Genomic DNA, 26,943 nt, shown 5'->3' with positions numbered 1-26,943 from the left:
ATGTGAAGACAAGCATCCAGCAGAGGGCAGTAAAGCGGTGCTGCTGATTGATTGGCTGTTGCAAGGGAAATTTGCATACCTCCATTGTGGTCACCCCAACCTGAAGGTGTACCTGAGCTAGAGACCCTAGCTGTTCAAGTGAACACAAGCACCCAGCAGAGGGCGGTAGAGCTGAGCTGCTGATTGATTGGCTGTTGTAAGGGAAAGTTGCATACCTCTGTTGTGGTCACCGTAACTTGAAGGTGTACCTGAGCTAGGGACCCTGGCTGTTCATATGAAGGGAAGCATCCAGCACAGGGCAGTAGAACGGAGCTGATAATTGGCTGGTGCAAGGGAATTTTGTATATCTCTGTTGTGGTTACCCTAACTTGAAGGTGTACCTGAGCTAGAGACCATAGCTGTTCAAGTGAAGACAGTCATCCAGCAGAGGGCATTAGAGCAGAGCTCCTGATTGGCTGTTGCAAGTGAATTTTGCATACCTCAGTTGTGGTTACCCTAACTTGAAGTTGGTTTGTGGAGGAGCTGTCAAGAGGAAGGCTCGAGGGCAGGTAGAAGTAGAAAGAAGTTGTACCGTGACATCACAGCCTGCACGTAAGGGATTGGCTGGTGATTGGCAAGTAGTTTTTTCTTTTATTTTCCCTCAGGTGTTATTGTGCAGAGCGCAGAGGATACTGAGTGAGTGCTTGTTGAGAAGGGGAGTGAATAACAGGTAAGCTCTTTTTTTGGTTTTTTTATATCTGGCGGGGATGGCAGGGAAGATAGTGCAATGTTCCTCCTGCTGAATGTTTGAGGTGAGGGATGCCATTTGAGGTGAGGGACGCCGACAGTGTCCCTGCTGATCTCATCTGTGGGAAGTGCACCCATCTCCAGCTCCTCAGAAACCGCATTAGGGAACTGGAGCTGGATGAACATCGGATCATTCGGAGGCAGAGGTGGTCATAGATAGAAGCTTCAGGGATGTAGTTACTCCGAAGAATAAAGATAGATGGGTGACGGTGAGAGGGGCTGAGAGGAAGCAGTCAGCACAGGGATCCCCTGTGGTCATTCCCTTTAGTAACAAGTATATCGCTTTGGATACTGTTGGGTGGGGGGAGGGGAGGGGGGGGATGCCATGGGGTGCAGGTCTCTGGCACAGAGTCTGTTCCTGTTGCTCAGAAGGGAAGGGGGGAGAGGAGTAGAGCATTAGTCATTGGAGACTCCATAGTTAGGGGGATAGATTGGAGATTCTGTGGGAACGAGAGTGTGTTGCCTCCCAGGTTCCAGGGTGCGTGATGTCTCGGATCGTGTTTTCGGGATCCTTAAGGGGGAGCAGCCCCAAGTCGTGGTCCACATAGGTACCAACAACATAGGTAGGGATAGGGATGTAAGGCAGGAATTCAGGGAGCTAGGGTGGAAACTTTGATCTAGGACGAACAGAGTTATTATCTCTGGGTTGTTACCCGTGCCACGTGATAGCGAGATGAGGAATAGGGAAAGAGAGGAATTGAACACGTGGCTACAGGGATGGTGCAGGAGGGAGTGTTTCAGATTTCTGGATAATTGGGGCTCATTCTGGGGTCGGTGGGACCTCTACAAACGGGATGGTCTACACCTGGACCAGAGGGGTACCAATATCCTGGGGGGGGAAATTCGCTAATGCTCTTTGGGAGGGTTTAAACTAGTTCAGCAGGGGCTTGGCAATCTGAATTGTAGCTCCAGTATACAGGAGGTTGAGAGTAGTGAGGTCATGAGTAAGGTTTCAAAGTTGCAGGACTGTACCGGCAGGCAGGAAGGTGGTTTAAAGTGTGTCTTCTTCAATGCCAGGAACATCCGTAATAAGGATGAACTTGGGTGAACTTGCGGCATGGGTTGGTACCTGGGACTTCGATGTTGTGGCCATTGCGGAGACATGGATAGAGCAGGGACAGGAATGGTTGTTGCAGGTGCCGAGGTTTAGATATTTCAGTAAGCTCAGGGAAGGTGGTAAAAGAGGGGGAGGGGTGGCATTGTTAGTCAAGGACAGTATTACGGTGGCAGAAAGGACGTTTGATGAGGACTCGTTTACTGAGGTAGCATGGGCTAAGGTTAGAAACAGGAAAGGAGAGGTCACCCTGTTAGGGGTTTTCTATAGGCCTCCGAAAAGTTCCAGAGACGTAGAGGAAAGGATTGCAAAGATGATTCTGGATAGGAGCGAAAGCAACAGGGTAGTTGTTATGGGGGACTTTCACTTTCCAAATATTGACTGGAAGCGCTATAGTTCGATTACTTTAGATGGGTCCGTTTTTGTCCAATGTATGCAGGAGGGTTTCCTGACACAGTATGGAGATAGGCCAACGAGAGGCGAGGCCGTATTGGATTTGGTACTGGGTAATGAATCAGGATAGGTGTTAGATTTGGAGGTAGGTGAGCTTGTTCAAGGAACAGCTATTGCGTGTCCTTGATAAGTATGTACCTGTCAGGCAGGGAGGAAGTGATCGAGCAAGGGAACCGTGGTTTACTAAGGCAGTCGAAACACTTGTCAAGAGGAAGAAGGAGGCTTATGTAAAGATGAGACATGAAGGTTCAGTTAGGGCGCTCGAGAGTTTCAAGTTAGCTAGGAAAGACCTAAAGAGAGAGCTAAGAAGAGCCAGGAGAGGACATGAGAAGTCTTTGGCAGGTAGGATCATGGATAACCCTAAAGCTTTCTATAGATATGTCAGGAATAAAAGAATGACTGGGGTAAGAGTAGGGCCAGTCAAGGACAGTAGTGGGAAGTTGTGCTTGGAGTCCGAGGAGATAGGAGAGGTGCTAAATGAATATTTTTCGTCAGTATTCACACAGGAAAAAGACAATGTTGTTGAGGAGAATACTGAGATTCAGGCTACTAGACTCGAAGGGCTTGAGGTTCATAAGGAGGAGGTGTTAACAATTCTGGAAAATGTGAAAGTAGATAAGTCTCCTGGGCCGGATGGGATTTATCCTCGGATTCTCTGGGAAGCTAGGAAGGAGATTGCTGAGCCTTTGGCTTTGATCTTTAAGTCATCTTTGTCTACAGAAGACTGGAGGATAGCAAAATGTTGTCCCCTTGTTCAAGAAGGGGAGTAGAGACAACCCCGGTAACTATAGACCAGTGAGCCTTACTTCTGTTGTGGGCAAAATCTTGGAAAGGTTTATAAGAGATAGAATGTATAATCATCTGGAAAGGAATAATTTGATTAGAGATAGTCAACACGGTTTTGTGAAGGGTAGGTCGTGCCTCACAAACCTTATTGAGTTCTTTGAGAAGGTGACCAAACAGGTGGATGAGGGTAAAGCAGTTGATGTGGTGTATATGGATTTCAGTAAAGCATTTGATAAGGTTCCCCACAGTAGGCTACTGCAGAAAATACGGAGGCATGGGATTCAGGGTGATTTAGCAGTTTGGATCAGAAATTGGCTAGCTGGAAGAAGACAAAGGGTGGTGGTTGATGGGAAATGTTCAGACTGGAGTCCAGTTACTAGTGGTGTACCACAAGGATCTGTTTTGGGGCCACTGCTGTTTGTCATTTTTATAAATGACCTGGAGGAGGGCGTAGAAGGATGGGTGAGTAAATTTGCAGATGACACTAAAGTCGCTGGAGTTGTGGACAGTGCGGAAAGATGTTACAAGTTACAGAGGGACATAGATAAGCTGCAGCACTGGGCTGAGAGGTGGCAAATGGAGTTTAATGCAGAAAAGTGTGAGGTGATTCATTTTGGAAGGAATAACAGGAAGACAGAGTACTGGGCAAATGGTAAGATTCTTGGCAGTGTGGATGAGCAGAGAGATCTCGGTGCCCATGTACATAGATCCCTGAAAGTTTCCACCCAGGTTGATAGGGTTGTTAAGAAGGCGTACGGTGTGTTAGCTTTTATTGGTAGAGGGATTGAGTTTCGGAGCCATGAGGTCATGTTGCAGCTGTACAAAACTCTGGTGCGGCTGCATTTGGAGTATTGCGTACAATTCTGGTCGCCGCATCATAGGAAGGATGTGGAAGCATTGGAAAGGGTGCAGAGGAGATTTACCAGAATGTTGCCTGGTATGGAGGGAAGATCTTATGAGGAAAGGCTGAGGGACTTGAGGCTGTTTTCGTGAGAGAGAAGAAGGTTAGAAGTGACTTAATTGAGACATACAAGATGATCAGAGGATTGGATAGGGTGGACAGTGAGAGCCTTTTTCCTTGGATGGTGATGTCTAGCACGAGGGGACATAGCTTTGAATTGAGGAGAGATAGATATAAGACAGATGTCAGAGGTAGGTTCTTTACTCAGAGAGTAGTAAGGGCGTGGAATGCCCTGCCTGCAACCGTAGTGGACTCGCCAACACTAAGGGCATTCAAATGGTCATTGGATAGACATAGGGACGATAAGGGAATAGTGTAGATGGGCTTTAGAGTGGTTTCACAGGTCGGCGCAACATTGAGGGCCAAAGGGCCTGTACTGCACTGGAATGTTCTATGTTCACAACCGGAACATGTCTTACACCCCGATGAAGGGGCAAGTGGCCCAATAAATTCCACATAGGACTTCTGTGTCGGCTGTGTTGACTTCACAGGTGCTTTCACAATGCATCCCGAAGCAGCCATGTAATACCAGTTAGCTAAGACACGATGAACTGTTTCCCAGTTACTATTAGGAAGAATTTTGCCCTACCTCTAAGCAGCTGTCTAACCGCTAGTTTTAACTGTATTCTGAAGGATCACCCCAACTGAAACCATAACGCTGCCAGTCTGTGATGCCTGCACGACATAGGCTCAAATTTGAATCCAGTTATTACACCAGTTAAGTGAGGGAAATATATCCAGACAGAGAATCATCTGCACAAATGCCTAAATGTTCAGGACCCCAATTTTGCAACAAGTGTCTAACTTATGTAGGTTGTGTAGTATTCAACTAGTCGACCACACATGGCATAGATAGAGTTAACGTTCACACTGTCTAAGAGTGTAATCTGAGCTGCAGACTGGACAAGTAGAAACAGCAGCTGTCGTCACAAGCAATATACCATAGCAGTCCAACAGAGAGTGTAGTGACACAGCAACTCTCTATAATATTCCCTAAGTTGATTAGTAAATATTTCACTGGAAGGGGGACATTGAATACAAAACCTTTGACCATTACGGATGTGTGGAGCATCCGGGCCAGTGATTGTACCATGAATACTGCTGTCCCGACGAGCACCGTTCATTACAATGCCTAATCTGGTGTGGAAGCATATCCCTTTAAGGGGGGAGAGGGTGGGGTCCCAGAACGTCATGTGACCCGATCAGCCAATGGGACTGGAGCACGCGAACCCTGGGGGCAGAGCATGGTTTTCACAGTTAGGAGCTTGGAGTCTTGGAACATGGTAGCCTTTTATCTCACTCTCTGTATATGGTTATTCCTTTGATAAACCGTAATTTTATAATCAACTTGGTGGTCGTCTGTCTGTCAGGATATTACATTGGCAATGAGGATCAACAGGAAAGCCTTCCTACGGCTACAGGAATTGGGAGAGCAGACCTCGGTAAAAACCTTTCCTTGAAGCGAACTTGTTCAGCAGTCTGAAAGTGGCACAATGTTTCTTTTTGGTAAACTAGAACCATTCAAATCCAATATGGAGAAATTTGGTCCACAGACCAGGATCTATAAAGAATGCGAGTGGTGTGGGGGAGATCATCCACTCACTGCAGCTATATGTTATGCCTGCAATAGGAGGAAATGCAAGACTAAGCCGAGCCCACAGTTGGCCCTCAAAAACAAACTATGGCTCCAATACACAGTGTTGAGAGTAACCATGGAACCGGATCTAAATTATCAGTCTAAACAACCTAACGGTGGGCAAGACACCCCAATTATGATTGTGCTAATGGTAAATGGTCAGCAGCCTAGAATGGAGGTGGACATAGAATCATAGACTTTACAGTGCAGAAAGAGGCCATTTGGCCCATTGAGTCTGCACCGGCCCTTGGAAAGAGCGCCCTACTTAAGCCCATGCCTCCACCCTATCCCCTTAACCCAGGAACCCCACCTAACCTTTTGGACACTAAGGGACAATTTTGCATGGCCAATCCATCTAACCTGCACATCTTTGGACTGCGGGAGGAATGCCACGCGTAGGTTTCCTCCGGGTGCTCTGATTTCCTCCCACTGTCCAAAGATTCTATGACTGTGCGACACTTGGCACCACATTGCGGTAGAGGCCATCCACTCCCTGTGGCCATTAATGTCACGGCAACCTTGAACCTGTTCGCCACAAGGTCCTTCCAGGGCTCCACTGCAAACCTCTGTGGTATCTCACAGCCATCCACCCATAAGTGCATCTGTGAGGTGATGAATGCACTGTATGCAAAGGCTGTCCACTACATCCACTTTGATCTGGAACAGGCACAGCAGGATGAGAGGGCTACATGGTTTGAGCAAATAACTATTGTGTCATAGGCACAGGGAGGGCGATAAACAGCACCCAATTCGCTCTCCGCTCCCATGGCACCAGGGAGCCCACTTCATCAACCAAAAGGGGTTTCATTCCCTCAATGTCCAGCTGGTGTGTGACCACCAAATGTGTGTCATCCACATGTGTCCCCATTTTTCAGAGAGCGTGGAAGACAGCTTCATAATCAGCCAGTTGCAAATCCCTGGAATCTTCAAGGGAAGGGACACTCCAGGCTGCAGGGATGGCTCCTTGGGGACAAGGGATATCCCCTCAAATCGTGGCTGATAGCTCCAGTGCAGAGGCCACAGACCGCTATGGAGACCAGATGCAATGGGGCTCACAGTGTGATCTGATCTTCCATCAAGCGGTGCATCGGGCTGTTAAAGATGCATTTCCGCTGCCTTGACACATCTGGCGGAGCCCTATAATACAGACCCAGAAGGTCTTCTACATTGTCGTGGTCTGCTGTACCCTTCACAACATGGCTCTTCAGCATGGTGAGGAGCTTCCTGAGGACAACCTCGAGGAGCAGCACGTGTCCTTGGACGAGGAGGACATGCATGAGGGTACTGAGGGGCTTGAGGTTGGAGGCCAGGCAGGGGTAAGGGTGCACATGGACAGGAGACCTAGAGTTGCCCTCATCGCCTCCTACTTAATCGATGAAGACTAGCTCGTTGGCCTGCAGCGTGAAGCTTCTAGGATGCGCTGACTCCTCCGTGACCAGGGGATGGAGGTGGGTGAGATCTCAATCATCAGGGAGCTGGGGCTGGAGAGTCCTTGAGTGCCTACTGCCAGGTCAATGTAGGAGAGTGATGACGACTTGCAGTGAGGAATGGTCCTCAGCAACTGCTCATGTCTAACTCCTGTCTGTCTGCTGCCAGAATGCTGACTCTCCGGCATGTCTGAATGAGATTCTGCCCTACATTCCTCAGAGGAGGCTAGGGTCCAGATTTCACTGAATCATGTCTGAATCCTATCACTGCAAATTAACCATTCATACTGAGAGGGTCTAATCGTCTGGCGGGCATGGATGCCCACTGAGAACAACTTGTCCCCCGATGGGGATAAATGCTATGCCACTGGGAGGTAGGCTTAAGAATATGGGGCATTAAAGTGGTGAACAACAATAAGATTTAATTTTGTGAAATATCAAAAACTAACAAGTGACAACCTTCCCCAACTACGAGTGCCTAACTTCACTCGTGCCCACACTGTGCCCCTACAATCCCTTGGATTTGCGTACCCTCACACCACATCTAGATGTAACCCCAGATGCACATCAGAGGTGAAGGTGGCCAGCTGCCTTCCATGCCCTGTTACCGGAGATGCCCTTGGTAGGCAACCTCTGGAGAGACAAGACCCCGACGGCCCCGGCCTACTTTCAGGTGGCACTCTTGTTGCCGCATTGACCGCTGTACTGAGTTGTGCCAGTCTCAGGAAGAGGGAATTCATATTGTTGGAAGACTCCGGGCTATGCTCCAGCAGATCCCCTCCCTCCAAGTGCTCATGGGCCACTCAGATACTCTATGGAATGGAGGGGCAGCTGGAGTGAGCTCCAGATGCCTCACCGTCATCTGGCACTGCTTGTCCTGGAGGCCGACTATTGTCCGCACTATGCTGTTGAAGCTCTCAGCTATGGTCCTCCAGGACTGAGCCATGCTTCGGATATCTCCCACCATGGGTTTGATTTCTACCCCCAGGCTTTCCACCATTGTTGCCACCCTGGCAGCATTGACCTGAGTGCCACGCATTGCCGGCACCACCTCCTGCTGTCAGAAGGTTGTAGAACTTCTCCCTTTGGCCTTGCAGTTACAGAAGTGCCGCTGACAACCCTTCCTGGCATTCTCGGCTGTGCACCTCAAGCAGCTGAGAGACCAACGTGTCCAGAGGCACGGCCTAGTTGAATTCTGGGATTCAGCAGACCTCCGATTGTCCGCTCTTGGGACATTCCTGCCTCCATCTGATGTGCATCAGGAGCAGTATGGTGCTCAGCCGATAGTGACCCAGAAGCCTGCCTGCTAAGATTGGCCACTGAGGTGTGTGTCTGCGTTAGTGGATGGTGGGGGTGAAAGCCATGACACGTTTCCAGTGGCCTCCTCCTCCATCTCCTCGGAGGCCAAGTTGAGGGTTGGAGGTGGGACGCTGCTGGTGGATGGGCCAGGCTGCTGTTGCTGCAAGGAATGAAAAATGGTATTAGTTTATGCCTGGTCAAAGATCTGAGACACACAGAACTCACTTGAGTTTGGTCATCTGGATGAAAATGCAATTATCTCTCGCAGGCCCACCTCACTCTCAGAACAGGCCTTCTCCCCTCTGGGTTCCAGGGCTCTTTCCTCAAATGGAGTCAGGGTCCTCGACTCTGGCATCCCACCACCAGTCTTCTCTCATTCACGGAAGTTGTGGGCAAGATTATCCGGCAGCAACACAAATGGGGATGAAGTTAGCTGGCCGCCTCGTGTGTCAGATGTCAATGAAACCTGGCATGTGTGGGCAGGCTGTGTGAGAAGGGAGGGGGTGTGAGGAGATGAGACCAGGGGGTGTGAGAAAAGCGTGAGGGAGGTCGAGTCGCTGAGGCCTTATGAGGTGGCAGCATGTGGGGTTGAGGTGGCTAACAGCAAGATGGAGTGCAGAGAGAGACAGGGAGTACTTACTCTGTTGTTCCTTGTGTCTGAATAAAGCTCGTAGTCTTACAGTTGAAGTAGGTGCTTTATTTTGAGTTTGTTCTCTCTCCAGCGCATAGACTATGTTATATCTGTGCTGCCTGTCTGTGTCCGGCTCCCAGCTGCCATTCCTGTGAAGTGCCCTCTAACTTCCTGTCTCTCTCTATACCTCTCACGTGCTCCCTCTAATGCCTGCTCAGTTGTATTGCATCTACATTGACCCTTTGTATATATACAGATCACTGCATCCCCCTTTTTTTTCTTTTATTTATTTTCTGTACAGTGGTAAAGAAAATTCTACAAAACAGTTACATTACTTATGATATGTATATCTGTACAAGTGGTGATGATATTGGTTAATATACAAAGCCAATTGATATTTATGAGTCCAACCTGAATAAAAACATTTATGAGTCCAAACTTTATGAATTTGTTCGATGAGTTTTTTTCTTTGTTGTTGACGTGGTGATATTGATATTGCAACTCCTTTGTGAATGTTGTCAGTGTTCTTGTGTGTTAAGTAACCAACAAGTCAACCCGAGGTGTTTGAATGGTCGAACCACTGATGTTGACTGACGTGAACGTTTTTAATTCTGTGCTTGTGGTATCGATTTAGTCTGTCATCTGCCTTGAAAGCTGGTGTGCTTGCTTGTTCTGGAGCAGATGTGAATCTGTGAGATTCTTTGTCATGCCATGGCATGTTTGTAGTCTTGCCATTGTTTTGCAGTGTGCTGTGGCATTGTCCTTCATATGCAAAGTTGTACCATGTTTTCAGGCCATTGTTTCATTGTTGGTGTTTCTGTCTTTGTTGTTTTCGTTGTCGTTCTTGTTGGTGTTTTTGTTGTGCTTGTTGTTTCTGTTTTTGTTGTTGTTTTTTTGTCGTGCTTGTTGTTTCTGGTTTTGTTCTCGTTGTTGCCGTGCTTGTTGTTGTCTTTGTTATGCTTCTTGTTGTTTTTGTTCTTGTAGTTTTTGTTGTTGTGCTTGTTGTTTTTGTTGTTGCTGTTGTTCTTGTTTCTGCAGTGGTTTTTGTGGTTTTTGTTCTTGTTGCATTTCATGTTGTTCTTCTTGTTGCTGTTGTTCTTGTTTCTGCAGTGCTTTTTGTGGTTTTTGTTGTTCTTGTTGCATTTCATGTTGTTCTTCTTGTTGCTGTTGTTCTTGTTTCTGCTGTGCTTCTTGTGGTTTTTGTTGTTCTTGTTACCTCATTGAGTGTTCCGTGTGGATAATTTGAATAATTGTCACAGTTATTGGTGTGAGTGTCCTTTGTGGTATCTGTTACATTGAGCATTTCTTCTAGAGAATGATCTGATGTTGCATTGATGTTGGTGACATCAGTCATTTATGGTGGATTTGATTCCACTTCTCTGCTTCATTGGTGCTCCTCTTCTGGAGTCATTTGTGGTAGATTTGATTCCTCTTCTTTGCTTTCTTGGTGCTCCTCTTCTGGACTCAAAACCTTCACGATTTCATTGTCTTGTGGGTCTTGGTGCTCCTCTTCTGGAGTCAAAATGTTCACGATTTCATTTTGTTGTGGGTCGTGGTGCACCTCTTCTGGAGTCAAAATCTTCAAGATTTCTATTGACGTGGCCTCTCTGGACTCTTGGGTAGCCCTACTCTGATTGTTGAGTGCTTCTGTACAGACGAGCTGAGTTCTGCCAGTCTCGCTGTGATCCTGCACATCCTGTATGTTGATTGTGATCACATTGTCACTGTTTTCACATACAGTGGGTAGCCTTACATTGTCTTCTTGTTGATTATGTGAGCTTGGTAGACTTTCATAGTCTGCTTCTGATTGCTCACATGTGGTGGGTAGATCTTCATGGTCTTGTTCATGCATGGCTTCGCTCTGGAATGTTTGCTTGCTTCCATTTTGGAGTCGGTCAACGAGCTGTCTGTGGAGGCTTGTGTCGCTCTCTCTGTGGAGACTTGTGTTGCTCTCTCTGTGGAGTCTTTCATCGCTCTCTCTCTGGAGTCTTTCATCGCTCTCTCTCTGGAGTCTTTCATCGCTCTCTCTCTGGAGTCTTTCATCGCTCTCTCTCTGGAGTCTTTCATCGCTCTCTCTGTGGAGTCTGTCATTGCTCTCTCTGTGGAGTTGTGCAGTGTTCTTTCTGTAGAGTCAATCTGTGCTCTCTGTGTGGCGTCGTCTTCTTCTTGGGTATTGCTGTCATCCAATGTATTGATGATCTGCCATGGCATCTGGTATTGGATTCATCTACCATGAGTAGTGTTGAACTTTGCAACCATGTTGCTGATGTTGTGATTAGCATATCCGAATAACTCAGCCAACTCAGCCATGTCTGAGTAGTATTGTTCGATAGACAAATCATTTATTTTTGTTTCGGAGATGTTATCGTTCTCTTCACTTTGGGTGGTGCAGATTGTTGGTGTTTCTGTCATTTTTGTCTTTGTTGTTTTCGTTGTCGTTCTTGTTGTTGTCGTTCTTGTTGGTGTTTTTGTCATGCTTGTTGTTTCTGTTTTCGTTGTTCTTGTTGTTTTTCTTGTCGTGCTTGTTTTTTCTGTTTTGTGTTTTCGTTGTTCTTGTCGTGCTTGTTGTTGTCTTTGTTATGCTTCTTGTTGTTTTTGTTGTTGTTCTTGTAGTTTTTGTTATTGTGCTTGTTGTTTTTGTTGTTGCTGTTGTTCTTGTTCACGATGCTCGTGACGTCATGCGTAGGAATCGATTGCGCATGCGCAAATCGATCTACCTTTACTGTGCGATTTTTTTGTACCATCTTCAAATGGTGCGATCTTTTCTTTCAACTGGGCATGCGTGGCTTGCGCATGCGCAGAACACAAAATGGCTGATTTTAACTGCGCATGCGCAGCTTCTATTTCCTGCGCAGACACAGATTTTCGTCTTTTGTTCCCCCAAGACTGTAAAATGTGCTCAGATGCCTTTTTACAGTGGATTTCAGCATTTCTTCTTTATTAAAGTTACTTTTTCCTTTCGATCTGGACTTTTCACTCACAATTTCTAGACTGAACCCTTTCTGTTCTGGTATTGATTGTTTGAGTTTTGCATCACTCATTCCCAGTGCAATTTGGTCTCTGAGCATACAGTACTCTTCAAATTCCATACAATAGTCTTCAAATGTTTTCAGTATTACTTCTAATTTGGTGCTGTCTTCACCTTTCAAGTATTTAAAGCAATTATATATTTCTCTAGCTTCATGTCCTGTGATGAGCAGTGCTATTTTCATTTCATCTGAGGCTGCTTCTAAATCATTAGCTATGATATACATATCGAACATTTGTTTAAATCTTTTCCACTCGTTACTTAAATTACCGGTTGTGTTCAGCTGCGGTGGGGTTCCAACAAATATCATCGAATTAGCCAAGTCTCCCCACATCGAATGTCCGGTAGGAGTTTTCCTTGCCATTTTGGTCTTTCTGTGTCTGCAGCTTGTGTAATGTTATAGTAAGTATTTTGAAGTCCCCCGGTACCATGTGTTGTTCCTTGTGACTGAATAAAGCTCGTAGTCTTACAGTTGAAGTAGATGCTTTATTTTGAGTTTGTTTTCTCGCCAGCGTTTAAACTATGTTACATCTGTGCTGCCTGTCTGTGTCCTGCTCCCAGCTGCCATTCCTGTGAAGCGCCCTCTAACTTCCTGTCTGTCTCTGTTTATAACTCTCCCGTGCTCCCTCAAGTGTTTGCTCAGTTGTATTGCATCTACATTGACCCTTTGTATACATACAGATCACTACACTTACCCTGGCAGAAAATTGCGGTTCGGATCACACCGGCGGGGTTCGCACTAGTTTCCGTGCCAAAAATTGCACTTAGCCAAATCCTGGGAAAATATCAGCCTTTGATCTAATACATAATCCAATAAAGCTTTACAAATGCAGCACAGCTAATATCAGTTTAAGAATACCCATCAGTATTCAAAGTAACGTTTTACCTGAATCCTCGAGTGGATCAGTTGTTGGGCAGTTGGATACAAAAGCTGTCTGCTTTATGATATCTAACCCCTCGATGACTGCAGAAATAATGAAGGGCATTTCCAGTCCCCTTCTACAATATTTCTAATCTTCTGAAAGAAAACTGGGACAGTTATTTTCTTCTAAACCAGATTACACCATTTTTTAGCAGCAATTGGTGCTGTCTCTTTGATTACTCCTCCTCTTAGATGTATGCTGATTATTTAAATATATCCACACTGTGAGCCAGATACCTGGTCATCATGTTCGTAAGTATGTCTTTAATTTATTTTGTGTTTACCCCGAATTTTTTGAAGTGTTTTTAAATTTTTAATCGAGATTTTTAAAGACTTTTAATCTAATTTGCTGAGCTAAGTTTCAAGAATCTCTTCTGAATAGATAAGGAGAGACAATACAATCGTAAATGCTTAGGTGGGGTGCTCTTTCCAAGGGCCAATGCAGAGTCGATGGGCTGAATGGTCGCCTTCTGCACTGTAAATTCTATGATTAATGTTCTGAGAAAAAATAATTTTTCTTATCTTTCCTTAGCGTGAAGAGAACTTGGAAGGCCTTGGTGTTATTTTATGCGTGGCACAGACGAGATCTGTTTAACACTGTTGAAACAAAACTGTCAGCTCCGTGCTGTCCATGTATATGCTTTAAGGCCTCTGGGTAAAAATATTTAGCGATGTATACCTGTACACTTGCTCAATTCTAAAGTAAAATGTACGAGGGGTGAGAAGGAGGGGGGGGAGGGTGAACTGGTGAACGGGTGAGGGACGAAGTAGGTGCATTGATGAATGGACGTGAGATGAGGGAAGTAAACCTTCAAAAGGGGGGGAGATTATGGGGGTGAACTGCCAAAGGGGTGAGGGGGATGAATCGTCATAGAAGCGAGGGGTGAGGGAGGTGAACCGGCGAAGGGACGCGAGTTGATGGGGGTGTGAATAGTGTGCTGAGGGTGAAGAGGTGAGGGGTGTGAATAGGCAAAGGGGATGGCGGCAGAGGAGGGGGGTTGGGGTGTAGCAGCAGAATCATGGGCATCAGACAGGGTCACTGCACCAGGAAAGGATGTTGGGGACACAGGAGCTGAAGGGAAAGCAGCTGCAAGGACGATGGAACCGGGCAAAGGCCTCGGTGCCAGTGGGGAGAGGACCCAGTGGCAGAAGGGGAAGATAGCCACGGTTTAAATGATCCTTCCTGAAGCTGCCTTCTTCTGCTGCTGGACCTCTTCCTCCACACACAAGTGCAGCAAGGAGGTGACAGATGTACTCTTTGCAAGGGCACACAGCTACGTCCAATTCAACCAGGGTCAGGCTCGCCAGGACACAAGAACCATCGGCTTTGCACAGATTTCTGGCTTTCCACACATGCAGGATGCCATCGACTGGACTCACATGATTTTCAAATTCCCATGACATCAAGGAGTGCAGTTCCTGAGTCGCAAGAACTTCCACTCCCTAAATGTTCAGTTCATCTGCGACCACATAAAGTGCATCCTCCAGGTGTATGCTAGATTCCCAGGGAATGTTCACGATTCACAGACCCTGAGCCACTCTCAGATCCCCACCATGTTTGCAGATCCACAGTGGCTAAAGCGTTGGCTCCTACATAGAACATACAGTGCAGAAGGAGGCCATTCGGCCCATCAAGTCTGCACCGACCCACTTAAGCCCTCACTTCCACCATATCCCCGTAACTCAATAACTCCTCCCAACTCTTTTTGGACATTAAGGGCAATTTTAGCATGGCCAACCCGCCTAACCTGCATGACTTTGGACTGTGGCAGGAAACCAGAGCACCTGGAGGAAAATCACGCTGACACGGGAAGAATGTGCAGACTCCGCACAGACAGTGACCCAGCGGGGAATCGAACCTGGGACCCTGGCGCTGTAAAGCCACAGTGCTAGCCACTTGTGCTACCATGCTGCCCATCTAGGGGACAGAGGATACCCACAGAGGACATGGCTGATGCAGCCTGTGCAGAGGGTAGAGTGTAGCTGAGACAAAGGTACAATGTAGTGCATGCTGCAACACACACTTTGGTGAAGCTGACCATATGGATGTTGACAATGAGCTTGAACTGATCTGATGGAGTCCTGCAATACAGCCCACAAATGGTGACATGCTTCGTGGTCGTCTGCTGCACTTTTCACAATCTGGCGCTTCAACGGGGAGAGCAACTGCCTGAGGAGGAGATGGAGGAGCGGCACATTTCCTTGGATGAGGGGAATGCCAAGATGGACAATGAAGAGGAGGTCCTGGAGGGTGAAGATTTCAACCATGAGGTGGTGGAATGGCCGGATGTCACAGATGAGCTCAGGATGCACCCATAGTCACCCGATTCATGGATGGTGATGATGTGAACCACTGAGCACACATCAGTTCATCCTCATGTCCCTTCAATGAGCATGACTCTGCACACCTTCACTGATAAAGCTCATGTCACGGGGAGGGAGTCAGAGCCTCACGGTGCAGGAGGATGATGATGACTTGCAGTGGCGACAATGCATTGATCCTCAAAGACTCACTGCGAATGTCTGACTCCTGTCTGGCTGAAGGCAGCTCACTTACTTTCAGTGACCAGGGCCATAACATTACAATGTTCATCTCTCGTAATCTAAGGTCCTCTGGGCCCTTGAGGTTCAGTGTCACCAGGCTGAAGCTAACATTTTATGGTGGCAGAGAGTGGGGAACATGTGCAGAGAGAACCCTTTGGCAATGACTGGTTGAGTGACAGTGGCCCTGCACATTGTGGGAAACGTCCTCATTCCCTCTGAGAAATAGGCATGATTGATGTGTTGAATTTCTTTGAAGGGACACCACCAGTCTTGCAGAGAGCACATGAAGGAAGCTCTGGACTGAACACCCAGCCTTTCTATGGTACAGGAATCCAGTTGTGTGGAGAATACTACTGGAAGAGATCAGAACAAGGAGCCATAGAGAGGGTGCAATAAGTGAGAGTTCAGTTACAGAGGTGGACACTATGTACGAGTGCCTAAAACCCGTGCCCACGCTGTGCAACTAGACCTTCTTAACTTTTCCAACCCTGCCACTATGTCTTGGTGTATGCCCAGGATCCACAGTGGAGGTGGAGATAAACTGCCGTGCCCTGTTGTGATGACCTTAGTAGGTGTCCGCTGGAGGGCCACGACTTGGAGGGCCCCAGTTTTTTTTGAAGATGCTGTTATGTGACAGTGCAACCCTCCTCAGCCTGTGGAGCTGGAGTTGAAGTGGTCACAGGAAGACGGGATTCGGATGAGCTGGAGTCACCTCGTTGAATGGTCCTGAGCTGTGCAAAAACTTCTCTTCTCTATGGTTCTCTTGAGGTCCCCTGGCTTCTTCCTTTTGGATAGAGGGGCAACTGGAGTGAGCTCGAGACGCCCCACCATCTTCTGGCGTTGGCATTTGTGGATGTCCACAAGTGCCTGCACCATGGAGTGCAGATCCTGAAGCAGTGCAGAACTGAGGTCTTGCATGAAGGTCTCCATGGCAGCCACCGCTCTTACTTGGTTTTCAAGGAGTGTAAGGGAAGACCTAGTTTCAGCCATCCTCTGCCTTGGACCATGAAGAAGCGGCTGGGTTTAAATGGAGTGCCCCTTTAATTGAAGCACTCAGTTGATGGCGAGCGGGGTGGTCAAATCAGAAACCACCAGCCACCGAGAAGGCTTGAAATACATGGAGAATTTCTTTTTTCCAGAATGTATAAAAGTACAGCACGAAACCTCGCCACCATTGCTGGCAAGCTAAACACCGCTCTTCCCACAAGCCACTGCACTCTGCCAAATTCTGGGAAAGTTCCGCCCTGCAGTTCTGTTCTATGAACAGAATCATGGGGTTATTCATCACAGCCTGATGAGGTGCTCAGCAATTGGCAGCAGTTTAAGAAATGGCCCATTCAATGATGCACATATATCATATCACAAGTGACACATTTCAGAAACTATTTCTTATGTTCTCAAAGCTACAATCAATCATCTCTCAATTCACTGCTGTAAGGAAAACATTCTTACCAAGTTTGGTGGCCTCTGCATTATTCATCCAGCAGTGTGTTGCACCAGATGCAGTGTCCAGTGGTGAGTTACACCTGATCCAGTGTCCAGCAGTGAGTTACACCTGATCCAGTGTCCAGCGGTGAGTTACACCTGATCCAGTGTCCAGCAGTGAGTTACACCTGATCCAGTGTTCAGCAGTGAGTTACACCTGACCCAGTGTCCAGCAGTGAGTTACACCTGATCCAGTGTTCAGCAGTGAGTTACACCTGATCCAGTGTCCAGCGGTGAGTTACACCTGATCCAGTGTCCGGCAGTGAGTTACACCTGATCCAGTGTCCAGCGGTGAGTTACACCTGATCCAGTGTCCAGCAGTGAGTTACACCTGATCCAGTGTCCAGCAGTGAGTTACACCTGATCCAGTGTCCAGCGGTGAGTTACACCTGATCCAGTGTCCAGCAGTGAGTTACACCTGATCCAGTGTCCAGCAGTGAGTTACACCTGATCCAGTGTCCAGCAGTGAGTTACACCTGATCCAGTGTTCAGCAGTGAGTTACACCTGATCCACTGTCCAGCAGTGAGTTACACCTGATCCACTGTCCAGCAGTGAGTTACACCTGATCCAGTGTCCAGTGGTGAGTTACACCTGATCCAGTGTCCAGCGGTGAGTTACACCTGATCCAGTGTCCAGCAATGAGTTAAACCTGATCCCGTGTCCATCAGTGAGTTACACCTGATCCCCAATCCAACAATGAGTTACACCTAGTCAAGTGTCCATTGGAGAGCTGCCCCTAATAATAATAATCATTATTACTGTCACAAGTAGGCTTACATTAACACTGCAATGAAGTTACTGTGAAAATCCCCGAGTCGCCACACTATGGCACCTGTTCGGGTTCACGGAGGGACAATTTAGGATGTCCAATTCACCTAACAAGCATGTTTTTCGGGACTTGTGGAAGGAAACCGGAGCACCCGGAGGAAATCCACACAGTCACGGGGAGACGTGCAGACTCCGCACAGACAGTGATCCAAGCTGGGAGGAGCTACCCCGACCCGGCAAGAAATCAAGCTGTTCTAGTTGGTAAAGGATCAATGAGTAAAGTGTGTGTTTTATGAACCATGATCTCCATTGGAACAAGAACTCACAGGATTGATTGATTGATATTTATTGTCACATGTACTGAAGTACAGTGAAAAGTATTTTTCTGTGGCCAAGGGAATGTACACAGTATGTAAATACTAGACAAAAGAATAATCGACAGAGTACATTGACAAATGGTACATCAACAAATAGTGATTGGCTACAGTGCGGAACAAGGGCCAAACAAGAAAAGAGCATTATTAATAATTATATATGAAGTGGAAAAGAGTTTTAGTAGGTCAGAACGGTGGTGAGAGATAAAAGAAAAGGATCTGGTTGAGAGAGCCCGCACAGAGTCGCCATGCTCTGGCGCCATCTTGGATATTTTTGAGGATGCATGTTGAGGGAATACAGACAGCCAGTTGCAGAATATTATCAACTGTAATGAACTCACAATGAAATAAGTTTTTAGCTGTTCTAACCATGTTACCGATACTCGTAACATTTTCTTAAAGAAAATTAAGCTGATGTTTTGTTGCCATGACTGTTGTCCTAAGAATATATACATTTCAGTATGTTGACTTATTCAAAGCAAATACTTCCCTCTGACTACCTTTTTAGGACCACCCTCCTTGAAACAGTTATGTCGCCTGTGCATTGGAAGATATTTGGGTCATTCTCAGCCTGTTACCATATCCAAGCTACCCATTCCACAGCAGCTAAAGGACTTCCTGTGCTACAGATAACAGAGACTGAACCACCCATATCAGAAACTCGTTCTGTTTCCAAAGTTCGGACATGTGCCTTTTCGACTTGAAATAATTCCTTTCAGCCTCTATTCCCAAAACGCAGCCTGGTGCTGCGAGCTTCAGAGGTATGTATCCAAACCAGGTTTCTATCATTTTATTCTCTCCATTTCTACATGATACCCATGATGCAACTGAGTATCCCAAACTTTAATAGGGAAGGAGGAGGGAAGCTGATGGAAAAACAAAATGTGTTACAGCATGTTCTTATTTTACATCAGAAGGTCTTATTTATGGGCACCTTGGGCTAGAAAATAAACCATGCAGTAACCGTGTTCTGGCACTGAATGGCTTCCTCATCTTTCATTATGACAGGCAGGAAACTCTAACATTTTACAAGTGTAATCATGTCATCACCCCATCTCAGGGTAGTCACAAAAGAATGTGCGTTGGGTCCTTGAATGTTCAAGTAAAGTTGGAGCTGGACAGGGAAATTGAGCCTCCATGCTGCCTAACAGGCAGTCCTTAAAGGTACCATAGAATCCCTACAGTGCAGAAAGAGTCCATTCAACCCCATCGAGTCTGCACCGACCCTCCGAAAGAGCACCCTACCTAAGCCCACTCCCCCGCCCTATCCCTGTAACCCCATGCATTAATCCACCTAACCTACACATCTTTGGACACTAAGGGGCAATTTAGCGTGGCTAATCCACCTATCCTGCATATCTTTGAACTGTGGAAGCAAACCTGAGCACCTGGAGGAAGCCCAGGTCGACAAGAGGAGAATATCCAAACTCCCACAGTCATCCAAGGCCAGAATTAAACCTGGTTCCCTGGTGCTGTGAGGCAGCAGTGCTAACCATTGTGCCGCCCGCTGCATCACTGGGTGGAGCAGGAGTGATCCACCTCACATTCAAAGAGACTGTGTCACTTCTGGATCTTCCAGCATTTTCTCTTTCGTTTCAGAATCCAGCATCTGCAGTAATTTGCTTTTATCCACTGCTGGATCTTGCTCCCCTGCAGTACCCTCACCGATGCCACCCTCCCCGATCCTAATCCCTCCCAATCTCTCAATCCCAATGTTTATGCTCAGCCTCTGACCCTGTCCATCTCCCTGTCCCTGATAGTATTGAGGACTCGACTAAGGTCCAATATTTGTGTGGCATTACCTCAGTGTGCAGGCCCCTTTCAATAGCTTGGATTGTCCATTAAGAATTTGCAGATTGCTCGCTCGAATTTCCAGCCCTTTACCTGTAAACTGGACCCCAATTTTGACTTCTGTCTGGGTCCAACCTCACAGATGTGGGACCATTTCTTTTATAGCCACAGCCATGCATATTTTTGGAGAGCTTTTGATTTCATTCTTTTGAGGCTGATCTTCCCTGCTTAAACTCAGGGACAGTGGCACGTTTCAAACAGTTATTACCACAAAGAAAAGCTAAAATAGAGAGAGAGATTTTCATCTCCTTTCGCTGCAGTTGGTAATCCCGCAAATGTTGATGCTTTAGTTTGGTTTCTGCCCCACTGGTCTGTTGATGTCACTAAGTCCCCGACTGATGCTTTTTTTTTTAGAAAATATTTTAATGAAGCATTTGTAATTTTCACAATTTAACATGTTGACATTTCTAAAACAACCGCGCGGGTCGACGCACAAAATACCCCCTGAAATAACAACAAACAGTAAACCACGTACCCCACTTCTCCCGCCCTATCCCCAATTACCTGTATACTAAGCCCCCTGTCCTTATTTAACATTACCATGCCTCCTGTTTTCCTTCCCCTCCCTTTCCCCCCCATACTGCTGATGTTTATTTTTTGTTGAAAAAAATCGATGAACGGTTGCCAACTCCGGGCCAATCCCTGTATTGATCCTCTTAGAGCGAACTTGATTTTCTCCAGACTGAGAAACTCTACCATATCGCTGACCCACACTCCTGATTTCAGGGGCTCCGAGTCCCTCCATCTCAGCAAAATCCATCTCCGGGCCACCAGGGAGGAGAAGGCCAGGATATCGGCCGCCCTCCCCCCACCTTTGCCCCCGGATTCTCCGACACCCCAAATATTGCTAATTCTGGACTCGGAGTTACCCTACCTTCCAGGACTTCCGACATAACATCTGCAAATCCCTGCCGGAATTCCCTCAGTTTCGGACATGCCCAAAACATATGAACATAGTTGGCCGGGCTGCCCCTACACCGTCCACATCTGTCCTCCACCTCCTCGAAGAACTTCCTCATCCGGGCTACCGTTATGTGGGCCCTGTGGACTACCTTGAACTGAATCAAGCTGAGTCCAGCACAGGACGAGGATGCATTTATCCTTTTCAAGGCTTTTTCCCACAGTTCAGTTTCCAGCTCCCCTCCTAGCTCCTCTTCACACTTCCTCTTCACCTCTCTGAGAGGGGCCCCTTCCCACTCTAACAATTCCCTGTACATCTCCGAAACCTTCACACTTCCAACATTTTATCCTGTAGTCCCCTCAGGGGTGGCGATGAAAGCTTGGGGCCTGTCTCCATACAAAGTCTCGCACTTGAAGGTACAGGAACCCATTCCCACCCGGCAAATCAAACTCCTCCTCTAATGTCTCCAAGGTCGGAAAGCCCTTCTGGATGAATAGACCCCCAAATCTCTGAATCCCTACCAGCTGCCATACCGTAAAGCCCCCATCCAGCCCCCCCGGGACAAACCGGTGATTGTCACAGATCGGTGACCACACTCTAGTCTCATATGCTGCCTCCATTGCCCCCACACTTTCAGGGCTGCCACCACCACAGGACTTGTAGAGCACCGAGCCGGCGAGAACATCAGGGGCGCCGTCAGTAAAGCCTCCAGACTCGTACCGTTGCAGGATGCTGCCTCCATCTGCTCCCAGACCGACCCCTCCCCCACTACCCACTTCCTGACCATTGATATGTTGGCCCAGTAATAGTTAATAAAGCTCGGGAGAGCCAATCCCCCTTCCCCGCGAGTCCGTTCCAGGAGTGTCCTCTTTATTCTCAGGGTTTTACCCGACCATATGAACCTCGATATCGCCACATAGCGTCCATGGCAACTACCACCTCAGCCTCGCGCCCCTCCGCTGGCATCATAATTCCATTAAGAAGCCGTCTAATGTTGGATGTCAGGTGCCTGCCCTTTACAAATCCCGTCTGATCCTCCCCAATTATCTCCAGGACACAATCCTCTATTCGAGTGGCCAGGATCTTTGCCAATAATTTGGCATCTACATTCAAGAGGGAGATTGGCCTGTACGATCTCCGGATCCTTGTCACGCTTCAGGATGAGAGAAATTGATGCCTGTGATAACGTTGGGGGGAATACTCCCAGCTCCTTGGACTCGTTAAAAGCCTTAACCAGGAATGGCCCGAGTAACCCAGAGAACTTCTTATAAAATTCCACTGGGATTCCAACAGGCCCCGGGGCTTTACCCAATTGCATCGCCCCCAGTCCATCTATCATTTCCCCAAGCACAATCGGGGCCCCCCAGGGTCTCCGCCAGCTCCTCATTTACCTTCAGGGACTCTAGCCTCCCCAGGAATTGATTCATGCCCTCCTCCCCAACCAGGGGTTCCGACTCGTATAGCTGGCTATAAAATTCCCGGAACACTTCATTCACTGACCCCAGGTCCGTCACCGTCTTCCCCCTCATATCCTTTATTTTCCCTATTTCTCTCGCCACCTCCTGTTTCCTCAGCCGATGTGCCAGCATCCTGCTAGCTTTCTCCCCATGTTCATATATTGCCCCTCCTTACCCTCCTCAGCTGACCCTCCGCCTTTCCTGTGGAAAGGAGCCCAAACTCCATTTGAAGTCTCTGATGCTTCTTCAAGAGCTCCTCATTTGGAGACTCTGCATATCTCCTGTCTGCCTGTAAGATTTCTCCTACCAACCTGTCCAGCTCCGACCGCTAAGTTTTATCTCTGTGGGCTCGAATCGAAATCCATTTCCCTCTAATAACCACTTTCAGTGCCTCCCAGACGACCCCAGCGGCAGTCTCTCCCGTGTCATTGATCTTTATGTACCCCCGAATGGCCTCTCTCACTCGTTCACAGATCTCCTCATCCGCTAACAGCCCTGTATCTAGTCTCCACTGTGGGCGCTGGAACATTCCCGTGTCTGCCCATAGGTCTATCCAGTGTGGTGCATGATCTGAGACCACAATTGCTGAGTACTCAGTGTCTTCAACCCCTGCAAACAGTATTTTATCGAGCACGAAGAAATCTATCCTGGAGTACGCCTTATGTACATGGGAGTAGAATAAATATTCCCTGCTCCTTGGTCTCTCAAATCTTCACGGATCTACCCCTCCCATGCACTCCATGAACCCACGCAGTTCCTTTGCCATTGCTGATAGTTTCCCCGACCTAGCACTCGACCGGTCCAATCTCGGGTCCAGGACCGTATTAAAATCAACCCCATGATCAGCCGGTGCGAGTCAAGGTCCGGGATCTTTTCCAGCACCTTCCTGATGAAAGCGACATCATCCCAGTTTGGGGCATATATATTCACCAGCACCACTGCCATTCCCTCTAGCTTCTCGCTAACCATAATAAATCTGCCTCCCATGTCTGCCTCGATCCGCCCCACCTCGAATGTCACCCTTTTGTTAATTAGGATAGCCACCCCCCTTGTTTTAAAGTCCAGTCCTGAATGAAACACTTGCCCAAACCATCCCATCTTTAATTTAATTTGGTCTCCCAGCTTCAAGTGTGTCTCCTGTAACATGGCCACGTCCGCTTTTAACTGTCTCAGGTGGGTAACACACAAGCTCTCTTAACCGGCCCGTTCAGTCCACGAACATTCCATGTAACCAGTCTGGTCGGGGGGGGGCTCTTCCCCCCCTCCCCTGTCGATCAACCATGACCTTTCCTAGGCCAGCTCCTAGCCCGTGTTCCGCACCTCATTTGATCCGCTCCTCGGCGGCGACCGCCATCTGATCTAAAAATAACACAAGCACTCAGCACGGTAACAACAATCCAAAAAAGCAAACAAACCGCCCCCCAATGCGCAGGCAACGAGGCCAACCCCTCCTTTAACTGATTCTTATCAGTCCCATCACCTTCAAACAGAATCAAACAAAATAGAAGAAGCTTCAAGCAGCTTAAGTAAAATTATGCATGCAAGAATCAACCATCTTTCTTACAGAAAAGAACCCCCCCACCGTCACAATTTAAAAGTTATTTCCTCTGTAATCCAGTACATAAAGCAATAAACCAGAATCAATTACACAAGAAAAGAAAAAAAAAACTTTTCTTCCCGAACATCGCGACTTAGCTCACAGAATTAAAAGAGTGGAATTTTAACAAGACAAAACAAAACACAGAACTATTTTTCTCTCCTCACCCCCACTTTATCCCTTTCCCCAAACTCAGTCCACCACAGTTCGAATTTAAAAGTCCTTCAGCCAGATTAATGTCTTTCATAAAAGTAGCCACCTCTTACAGAGAGTTTGAATACAGCTCCCGGTTCTTGTGGGTCACCCAAAGACGAGCCGGATATAGCAGTCCAAATTTAATGTCTTTTGCAAACCAGGCCGCCTTAACTTTGTTGAAACTTGCTCTCTTTACGAGTTCTGGTCCCCAATCTTGGTACACCCGGATCTCTGATGTACCGTTTTGTCTGCCTGGCCCACTTCATGATACGCTCCTTGTCGAGGAATCGATGTAGCCTCACGACCATGGCCCTCGAGGGCTCACGACCCTGGGGCTTACGTATGAGCACCCTATGTGCCCGGTCCACCTCCAACGGCTTGTCAAACACATCGGCCCCGACCATCTCCTGCAACATCTTCCCCATATGCACTCCCACATCTGATCCCTCCTTTCCCTCTGGCAGCCCGACGATTTGGATATTTTGCCTGCGAGACGGTTCTCCAAGTCTTCTACTTTCTCTTGCAGTCGTTTCTGGCTGCCTTGTAGTATGCTAATTTCCAACGCCATCGCAGTGGACTCCTCCTCTCGTTCAGTCACCAGCTCCTGCAACTTTTGAATCTCCTGGGTCATCATTTTCTCCTCCACCTGGTCAACCACCTCCTTAATCGAGGCTATCATCTGGATTACATCTTCTGTACACTCCTTGCGATGTCAGGCGAACTTCTCATCCAGGTACTCGACCCATTGCTCCATTGACCAGTGAGCTGGCATGGGCACATTTTGTCTTTGTGCACTTTGTGCTCGATGGCCTCTGAGCCTTGCTTTCACTCATCTTTTGGTTTCTTCTTTTTTGATTCTTATTTGGAAATGATTCCGTAAATTGAGGGTCACCTCCTTTTCCTCTCCCTTCGATCAACTTATGTTGAGATATTTCTTGAAAAATCCATCTTAAATACCATTAAAAAAATCACTAAGGGCGAGAGCTGCTGAATGTGCGACCGTTTACTCCATGGCTGCCACCGGAAGTGGACTGACGATTTTCGTGAACAGTAGCTTCAGTGTGAGGGCTGTGGAGGTGAATCGTGACAATCTTTGGAGATCGTATTAATCCTCAGGCCTAGAATCAGCTCTGGGTTAAATGTGTCCAAATGAAGAAAAGTACTTTGGAAAATGTGATGGGTTATTATTAAGTTTGTGAAGATTAGAGTTAAAGTGTGACTTAGGAACACTGGCACATGAAGGCGGTGGTGCTTTCTATAAAGATGTCCCATAGTACTGTACAGTACAGATGGGGACATCCAGCTTGTGCCAGTATTTGAAAGAGCACTGCTCAATTTATTCCTGACCTCCACTACTTTCCCATAGCCCGACAAATTAGTTTGTTTCAAATACATGTTCAGTTATCTTTTGAAGATCCCAGGCTAGCACCCCTTTTTCAGGTCATCCCTAGCAGAAGGGACCCCACTACCAACTGCTTTCTACTCAGGAAACCATTTGTTCCTGATTATTCAGTCTCCAATTCCTGACCCAATTTATTCACCCAAGTTACCACCATCCTTTTAATGTGTCATTGTACCTATTTTTAAAATCTGTATGTAATGTGACACCTTATCAAAAACATTTTAAAATCTGTACATATATCATCTGCTTTCATCGAGCAAACTTCATCAAATAACTCAAATCAGCTTAGTCAAACGCATGCTTTTCTTTAACAAATCTGTCCTGGCTGTCTCTTATTAATCCATGTTTCTGCAAGTCAAATTAACTTTGTCCTTGACAAATTTCTCTAGTTGTTTTCCCACCGCTGATGTTAGACTGACTGGCATGGAGCGACCAGGTTTATTCCTCTTCCTCTGTTTAAACAGATGTATCCTGGCACCACTCCCCTATTGGGATTGAAAGGTTGTGGTCAGAGTTCTCCTATTTCTACCCCAGCTTCACTTGTGGTTTGACCGTTGAGACGAGGCAACTCACATGATTTTTGTGCAGTGGTATATTTATCCCTGAACCAATGCCATTAAAAACCTTTATAAGCAGATACCAATTGCTGTTTACAACTTGGCCGTCATGTTTGCCTACATAACAGTGATTGCAATTCAAAGGTATCTCATTAGCTGTGCAGTAGTTTTGGGAAATTCTACAGATGTGAAAGGCGATATAAAAGTAAAAATCCATGCTATCTTCCTATTTTTCACTCTGTGTTTTGAATGGGGAGGACCTGTTCACACAACTACTTTGAGGTGCCTGGTAGAAATGGGGCAATTATATATTGGTTACCCATTTCTTAATATTGGCAATGGATAGTTGCCCAGAAAGACAAATGTTCTCTACTGCTCCCAATCGCATGCATGCAGTGCCTTCAACACTGTTGAGTGAAAGATTGGAACGATGGCCTGGACACTGTATTCTTTATCATGTCTACAGAGGTAGCAGTTCACAGGTAAAGCAGCTATTTGAACATGTAAAGAATACTCCAGTAATAGAAATATTACAGCTTTGTTTGAACACCATTCTTTATTGCTACTGTCAATAAAATGGTTACTAATATTTTAAGGAGTCTGCTTCGCTTCAACGGGTAGCACTCTCATCTGTCAGTCAACAAGTTAGCAAGTTATGGGTTTAAGTTCTATCTAAAGCTTCTCATATCTTCAACTCTCTATTAAAAGAAACAGTCTGCTTGTCCCACCCTTTCATTTTAAAACCTGTGGTTTTATTACCCAGAATTATGTGGGCAGTGTTTGAATCATAAAATGAGTACACCACAGAAGGAGGCCATTACTGTCCAT

General features: G+C 46.9%; 1 protein-coding gene across 5 annotated transcripts in view; it reads left to right on the top strand.

Moving 5' to 3' along the window:
- Positions 1 to 26,704, top strand: part of LOC140428176 (ankyrin repeat and SOCS box protein 9-like) — a 156,159-nt gene extending 129,455 nt beyond the window's left edge. For 4 of the 5 annotated variants that reach the window (XM_072514336.1, XM_072514337.1, XM_072514339.1 and 1 more), the window contains one exon: positions 18,664 to 26,704. In XM_072514336.1, the coding sequence (XP_072370437.1) occupies positions 18,664 to 18,788 (125 nt within the window). In that variant the 3' untranslated portion in view covers positions 18,789 to 26,704. Of the gene's footprint in view, positions 1 to 644; positions 710 to 18,663 lie in introns of all 5 variants that reach the window. The other variant, XM_072514338.1, reaches the window with a different exon arrangement.
- Positions 26,705 to 26,943: the final 239 nt, after the last annotated feature.

This window comes from Scyliorhinus torazame, chromosome 8 (assembly GCF_047496885.1).
Source record: "Scyliorhinus torazame isolate Kashiwa2021f chromosome 8, sScyTor2.1, whole genome shotgun sequence".
NCBI classification, from domain to species: Eukaryota; Metazoa; Chordata; class Chondrichthyes; order Carcharhiniformes; family Scyliorhinidae; genus Scyliorhinus; species Scyliorhinus torazame.
This window is presented reverse-complemented; position numbering and strand designations above follow the sequence as displayed.